General features: G+C 38.6%; 1 protein-coding gene across 1 annotated transcript in view; it reads left to right on the top strand.

The window, feature by feature from the left end:
• map2 (microtubule-associated protein 2) overlaps nucleotides 1-8,066 on the top strand; it is an 84,274-nt gene that overhangs the window by 64,754 nt on the left and 11,454 nt on the right. The window contains exons 10-17 of the mRNA XM_016673879.1: nucleotides 3-56; nucleotides 132-801; nucleotides 912-1,154; nucleotides 1,736-1,873; nucleotides 3,018-3,079; nucleotides 4,911-5,052; nucleotides 5,408-5,464; nucleotides 5,660-5,967. Of these exons, the coding sequence (XP_016529365.1) occupies nucleotides 3-56; nucleotides 132-801; nucleotides 912-1,154; nucleotides 1,736-1,873; nucleotides 3,018-3,079; nucleotides 4,911-5,052; nucleotides 5,408-5,464; nucleotides 5,660-5,967 (1,674 nt within the window). The remainder of the gene's footprint in view (nucleotides 1-2; nucleotides 57-131; nucleotides 802-911; nucleotides 1,155-1,735; nucleotides 1,874-3,017; nucleotides 3,080-4,910; nucleotides 5,053-5,407; nucleotides 5,465-5,659; nucleotides 5,968-8,066) is intronic.

Below are 8,066 nucleotides of genomic sequence, written 5' to 3'. Positions count from 1 at the left end.
AGAGGGAAGAAATAGAAGAGAGGGAGAGGAAGGAGAAAGAAGAAAAGGAGAGGGAAGAAATAGAAGAGAGGGAGAGGAAGGAGAAAGAAAAGGAGAGGGAAGAAAAAGTGAAAGAACAAATGGAACGAGAGGAAAGAGAAAGGAATGAAAGAATGGAAAAAGAGAGAGCAGAGCAGGAACTGAAAGAGAAAATGGAAAAGGAAAAGATGGAGAGGGAAATAAGAGAGAAGGAGGAGATGGAAAAGATGGAGATGGAACTCAATAAGGAGAAAGAACAAGAGAAACTGTCTGAAATGGACAAAATGGTTTCAGACCAGCCAGTAGAAGCCAAAGGAATGCAGCAGACAGAAAATGTCTCCATAAATCTTGCTGAAGGAAATCTGCCTAAAAAGGAGAATGCAGAAGTAGAGGTGACAAAAGAGATACCAGAGACCCATGCTGCGATTGAATCTGTGGTGATGGTTGAAGACGATTTCATCACAGTGGTGCAAACCATCGATGAAGCCGAAGAACCTGGTCACAGTGTTCGTTTCTCTGCTCCACCTGAGGCTGAAGCCCTTTGTGTTGGTGCACGGAAAGAAGAAGAAGAAGGGGCAGAAGATGATGAATCTATAGAGCTGGCTGAGGAAGCAGATTTGGAGGCAGCCAGCCTTGAAGAGGTAGGGGAAGTTCCTGAAGCCCCTGCCTCCCCAGCACAGGAAGCTCAGACCAGAGAAACAGAGGGACGGTCAGAAAGCTACGATAGAGATGAAACTACAGTTGATGACTCCATCCTTGACAGCTCCTGGGTAGACACACAAGGTAATATCATTTAAAATATATCATTTTGTAGTATTTAGCCCAGACCCTTTTCCTGCTGCTGTTTCTAAGCAGGTAATGTGTTTTTCTTTTCCCCATGTCTTGTCTACTAGATGATGATAGGAGTATGGCAACGGAGCAGATTGAGCTTTTACCCAAGATGCCCAGTCCAGTTAAGAAACCGGCTGTCGTACAGAGTAGTCTGACAAAACAACGAAGTACGGAAAAACAAGAAAAATCTGTCAAACCCAAAACTAAAGGAGGGCGAGCTAAAGGACGCATCTCCACTCCTGAACGCAAACCTGTTCGCAAAGAGCCCATCTACATACCCAGAGAAGAGATCAAAAAGAAAAAAGGTATTTTTTTTAACAGTGGTTTTTTTTTTCAGTAATCATATACAAATTATTTTCTAATCATATTGAAGAATGGATAATACTGTTTAAATAAACAATCTCCAAATCACCCTTCTTCCTAAAATGAATATCACTACACATTTTTTTTTCAACTGGTTATTTCATGTGAGCAGTAAAAAAAATAAATAAATAAAAACAAAATAACGTTTTTACCTGTACGTACCCCCCAATAAATTGCATTGTGAAACAATGAGTGTTTTCATGTCCTATACTATAATAAACACATGCTAATACCAGCAATATGGGACGCTTAGAGAAAAACAAACAAAAATAAAGAAAACTTTTTCTGTATCAAAGGACAAATATCAATATTTTTTACAAATTTTCTTTTTTTAATTTTTTCCAGGCTTGTACCTCTAAACTGCTATATTAACTTCCAGGACCGCAATTGAGAAATATGTAGAAAGTCATAAGACATAAACATGCACAATCAAACAGCAGAAAGGCACCTAAGTGTAATGATGTCCCCAGGCAAAGGCTCTGAGTGTTTTTAGTCACTTGTTTTGTTTCTTTGAATTTTGCAGCCATCATAAAGAAGACTGAGTTCAACAAAAAAGTGGAGACTCAGACTCTGTCTCCGTCCAAGCGGAGCGCCATGAAGACAGCAGTCCGTCACACGAGGCCGATCCAGCATCACTCCTGCCCAAGAAGGAGACCCACAGGTGAAACATGGGCTTGTTCTGTCAGGCAGTTTCCTTAGCATTTACCAGAACAGCAGTTTCCATCGTGTCAGTCATGCCATGTCAGAGTACTATTACATAAGGTATTCATTTTTGTTTTATTGATTACAATTACTTGTTTGGTTTTGTGTATTTCTGTTTACGTAATCATAATTAAACGGATCGGAAGAAATGTTTCATCTGTTTTCATTTAAAAAAAGGTTATGTCCCTCCCTACATTAATTCATTCAGGTTTTTGTACAGGAAAGCAAGGTTGTAAAGCTTTTGTACTGTTGTCACTTTAGTTTCCCACTTAATTCTTGCAACTGGTTTGAACTATTAATGATCTATTCTTTATAGTCATACATTTTCATTATAATTGGCCGGCAAATACTGAAGCTGTTACAGTTTTTAAACCATAGTATAAACGCTCTTTTCCACTTTCAAATGTGTGATTCCTTCTAAGCTACTAATCTATGTTTTGTTCCATAAGCAGTCTCTGATGCTGTTCTGTCCCAGAGGCAGTTTGCACCTAATTTTCCCCTGATGGACTGAATTCTGTGTCACCAATGATAAAAGCTCAGCTTTCTGCTGCATTGCCCCAATTAGATTATAGAAATCCTTCACTCTGTATGATTTAATGCCAAGTCTTTGAAGAACAACGCTCTCAAAGGAGCAGCAACCTACTCCCATTGCACATTTGACTCATAGCCTATGAAGCCATACGTGTTTTTACTTATAGCTTGCAACACATGCAAGATCTTGCCTTCTTCCTATATTGCACATTGGTGCTATGTGTTCCCCAGATTAGTGACACACACACCCCAGGACATCCACCAGTATTCCTCTCTTGTACAACTTTCGATACCAGCAATATGGGACGCAATAGAACAGAATGGTGTTCCTGTCTTACTAATGCAGACAGGAACACCATTAGAAGAGCTGTAGTTTTGGAGATCCTCTGACCACAAGTTGATCCTTGTTCAAGACACCTGTTTTTCTCCAATCTAAGACATACAATTCAAGTATAAATGTGTATTACAAACTATTTAATTGACAATGTAGATCATTTTAAGTACTTCTACTTTAGATTAATTGTATTTAGATTAGATATGTCCTGCTTAATTTTCCCTCATTTCTGTTTCAGAAGCCCTTTCAGACAGTCGCCACCCTCTTAGTGTTGCCAGACAGTCTCGAGACAGAGCATCAGTAAGTATAAAAAGCAAAGTCAACTCTGATGTAACATTTTCCGTCAAAGCCAGTTAGAGAAATAACAAAAAAAAAGAAAAAAAAAAGAAAAACATAGCAACTACATATAAGTGCAGAACAGAACATATCTTAATAGACGGAGATGCTTGAGATCAGGGTCCTAAAAATAAGTCATGCAATCAGAATCACTTTCTTGCCTTTGCCAGCAAACAAGTTCACAGGCTAAAAAATATTTTTATGTAATAATAGGGTAATTGTATCACAGGTTTTGTCTCCTCATTATTTCTAGGCAACTATCATAATGTAAAACACATGGCTGCAAACCTTCTTATCTTCCATGAAGCTAGAAACACTCCAAAAACCTGTTCTTAAATTGGAGAATGAAATATTTTCAAGATACAAATGGCTTGTATTGTAGCTTAAAAAGAGAATATAGCTTGATATAACTATCAAAATACCTCAAAAGTTGACACATATTAGCTGAACTACATCAACTGACAGCAGAATAACACAAACAAATAATATGTTTCTCTTGTAATTTAAAAAAACGGTGACAGTGCTGCCTTTCCATACAGAACTATAAGCTGTTAGATTACTGGTTCTTTTTGCACAGATAGTGAAGACATACCCATTTGGAGTGTTTATTATACCGAGTGGGTGGAGAGTCACCCTGTGACATTTCCCCATCGGCTGGTGTGGTCGTGACTCCATTTTCCTCCTCCACCATGCTAATGACAGTTATTGTGTCTAAAATAACACCATTTCTGCATTCCTTAAATGTCATGTCATTTTCAGCATACTGTAAATGTCTTCTAATACATCTATTAATGTGTGGCTGGTTACTGTTCCCAAAGCTGAACATGATGTTCTATGCTCCACCTTTTTTTATGCTTGTTGATCGACACCTTAAGAATCGTACAAATGTAATGCATCTGATGAATGCTCCTCAGAAGTACTAATGTCACCTGTGTCACCAAGTGGAAGAAGACTAGCTGAAGAAAAATACCGTACGTTACTGTTTGAGCATTAAGCATAGTACCAGAGCTACAATGGAATGGGTTATAGCCTATTGAGTAGAGTGGCTTAATCGGAATCCATACCTAAATACAGGCCAGAATCTGTGACAAGAATTTGAAAGTGATGTTCAAAGATGCTATTCATTTAATCTGTCTAAGTTCAAGGTGTTTTGCAAAGAAGGAAATTTATATTTTCAAGATAGCAGTGAGTGACATTAACCAAAAAAGAACACCTGTAATTGCAGAAAGTCTTGACTGTATGAAAGTATTTACTCTTTCCAATTCATAAATATGCACTACTTTCTGTTGATTAATCACATAAAATCTTTTGAGCTGCTAATGTTAAAGTTTAAGGCTTACAATTATTTCTTTCTCACTTTATATTTCCACACATTACTCTATGTTAACAGAAAATCACTTTTATTGCTGATAAAAGTGATCAAATCACTTTTATCAGTGATTTTGATAAAGACTCATGATACTGTTCACTTGAAACTGCTGTCATTCTCATAACTCCTTTGTCACTGTGTTGTTTATATTCACATACTGGGCCACATCGTTGTTCCATTTTAGTGTCATGCTCACCATTTGTTACAATGATTCCCATCTAGATGTCCAGCCTCATTAGACCACAGAGCTCATCAGAATCACAGTCTTACAGTTGAGATGGGTGGACAGTTGTTTGGCAGGGCAGCTCCATAAACTGTGAATGTACAGAAATATTATATAATTACAAGAAGTCAACAATCACAAGATACTATTTAAGCTGATGTTACTGCGCTGCACTAATGAGCTTTTTTTTTTTTCCCCATCAGGATGGTGGGTCACGGAGTCCAGTAAAAAGATCATCTGCACCACGTCATGCCTCTATCCTGGGTCGCCGTGGCTACCACGAACACGAGGAGAGTTCAACCTCCATCACCAGCTCTGGATCGACTGCTCCCCGCAGACCCACATGTAGGCTGATCACTTCACTTCACAAAGGCATCAGGCTCCTAACAGTTGTTATGTACAGATTAGGCTCTTTTTCTTGTTGCATTATTTAGCCAGTTCAGATTTTTTCTTTTCAAGGATATAACATCTAGATTTATTTTTATAATCTTTGTTTTAAATGTAGTAAGAATTAAATGTGACAAACACTGACCATAATAGAAAAATGAATGCACCCTTCATCCCAGTCAACACATACTATATAAAACAAAGAACCATCAAGAGCAACTAAGTCTTTTAAAACATGACCTACACTGAATTGCACCTAAACTGAAAGTTTAGGTGCATTATTATTATTATTATTTAATATCTCTTTTTACAGCATTTCGCACTGAAATGAGAGCAGAGCATAGGATAGGACGAGCCCCAAGCATGACAGGTGATGCAGAATTTCAAATGTAATGTCATTCGTTTTTTTTTTTTTTTTTTTTTTTTTTTTTTTTTTTTTTTTTCAATGTTATAATCCAAATGACTTGAAATGAGTTGTATTCGTGTTTGGATATTACAACTGCAAAATTTAGGATTGCAACTCATCCCTGAAGTTCTCCTGTCATCATTTGTTTCAACCATGTAGTTACAGAATCGGTACGTTCCCGTTCAGCTCGCAGTGGGCACTCCACCCCTCGTACCCCGGGCTCCACAGCCATCACCCCAGGAACCCCTCCCAGCTACTCGTCATCTTCAAGAACCCCCGGGACCCCGCGCTCCCTCAGTTTGATTTCCCAGGAGAGGAAAGTGGCGGTGGTCCGCACCCCACCAAAGTCACCCGCAACCACTCCCAAGCAGCTGCGCATCATCAACCAGCCGCTGCCTGACTTCAAGAATGTCAAGTCCAAGATTGGGTCAACAGAGAATATCAAATACCAGCCAAAAGGAGGACAGGTGACATGTCATGTCTTCCAATTTCACCCTCAAAACCTGAAGCCCTTTATGTTGTTTCCTTCATTCATGCATCTCCTTACTTAGTTTTGTTTTCCTTGTATCTTGTTTTATGTCATCATTGATTTATTATTTTAATACCGACTCATTAAGACAAAACTATAGGCTTAAGTTGCTTTCATATAAATTTCATCCACATCGACCAAAAGTTTTTGTAGCGAAGGAACAAAATTTAGAACAATTTTTTTTTTCCTGTGTATGAAAGTAGGTCTCATAACTGAGTGAAATCATTCTAAAGAGTTTCATACACAGCTGTCCGCATCACAAAAATGGTCTGGGCAAATGGCAATATGCAGAAGTGACAGTTTTGCCTTGCAAATTGTGTTTTTCTAACAAATTCTCACAATTCTTGTCCTGTATGTATCCTAAAGCCTCTTTTCTGAATTGTGTCCACACTTGGTGGTGTTTTGTTGTCTTTGAGATGGATTAGGTTTTTAGAAAAATTAGTTGACTTTGACAGTTTATTAGGTGTGTTCCACTTAACTGAAAAAAAAATGTTGAGCTGTTACTGAGATGAACTAATCTCATCATTGTGTTTCAAGCATGTTAATGTTTCTTTCATTATTTTTGGCCTATCTATCCCTAACTTAGCACGTGAGACGCTCCAGATTTTAGTACACAGAAATCTTTGACATCTCACTGGGGATTCTTTTCTGAGGGTTTCCACCAGGCTTTGTTTGTAAGGACTGCATCAATATATAGGCAGCACAGTGGCACAGTTGGTAGAGCTGTTCCATTGCAGCAAGAAGGTTCTGGGTTCAATTCCCAGCCCCGGTCTTTCTGCATGGAGTTTGCATGTTCTCCCTGTGCATGCATGGGTTTTCTCTGGTTTCCTCCCACAGTCCAAAAAACATGACTATCAGGTTAAATGGCCTCTCCAAATTGCCCCTAGGTGTGAGTGTGTGTGTGCATGGTTGTTTGTCTCTGTGTTGCCCTGCAACAGACTGGCAACCTGTCCAGGGTGTACCACGCCTCTCACCCGGAACGATAGCTGGAGATAGGCACCAGCAACCCTCCCGACCCCACTGAGGGACAAGGGTGTAAAGAAAATGGATGGATGGCATCAACATATATATTCAAATTATCTTTTCTGATCCAAGGGAGACTGTGCATTTAAGTGCATACACCTCCCTCCCTAGTATTGTCAAGATTTTTTGTCTTGTCTAGGTTTCACCCTGCAACAAAAACAGCAGTGCTGCAGCATCAAGCAAAGTGATGAAAACAGCAGTGTGTGTCTGTAGCCATCAGCTTATACAAGGCTGCACTGATGACCCGATTAGGAGTCTAGGCTTTTGCCTGATGTGTTTATGACTTTTACAGGTCTCTGAGCTGCTTAGTTCAGTCAACTACAAAGTATGGAGGAATCATGTTCCAAACGATGGCCTGTCATCCGCTGAGAAAATTGGATGCTTTGTTTTCCACTGCATGCTTGTTTCTCTAAGATAGCATGATTGGTTATGGTTAATGACATGGTTCTTTTTCCTACTGCTAACAGTGATTTACTTCATCCGTTCCAAACCAGAGGAGTTTCAGAAGTAATCCTGTGGATGTGGAAGTGAATGCATTTTTTGTCCAATGCACAGATCACTTTTCTTAGCTTGTGTTTTTTTTATGATACATATTTCAAAATTAACACAAGCAGTTGTGTCCAAACTTGGTAAGAACAGTATAATACTAATGGGCTCATTTGCACTTGAAAAGAAATATTGTGATTTAAAGAAAAGTTTCTCCTGTTTTCATTACAATTATTTTTGCTGCTTCCAACACAAGGCCATTCATTTTGTGTGTTCCTTGTCTTATTACTAAACAATGTCATCTTTTGGTAGCTCATTTGTGTTTTTTTTTTTTTTATTTTGTTTTATCAGAACTAGGAGAAAACTTCAGATTTTCCAACCTTTTTAGAGCTGCACACTGTCATTTGGCAAAGGTAACATTTAATCTGCTCCTCTAGGCAGAAAATCTAAGCTTGAAAGATAGCTTAGTGAGGTTAAGATTCATGGACGTTTGGAGATTCAGTTTTTTCTGATTGCCTACATGTTCTT

This window comes from Poecilia formosa, unplaced genomic scaffold (assembly GCF_000485575.1).
Source record: "Poecilia formosa unplaced genomic scaffold, Poecilia_formosa-5.1.2 Scaffold84, whole genome shotgun sequence".
In the NCBI taxonomy this organism is placed as follows: Eukaryota; Metazoa; Chordata; class Actinopteri; order Cyprinodontiformes; family Poeciliidae; genus Poecilia; species Poecilia formosa.
The sequence above is the reverse complement of the archived record's forward strand: the minus strand, read 5'-3'. Positions and strand labels throughout refer to the sequence as shown.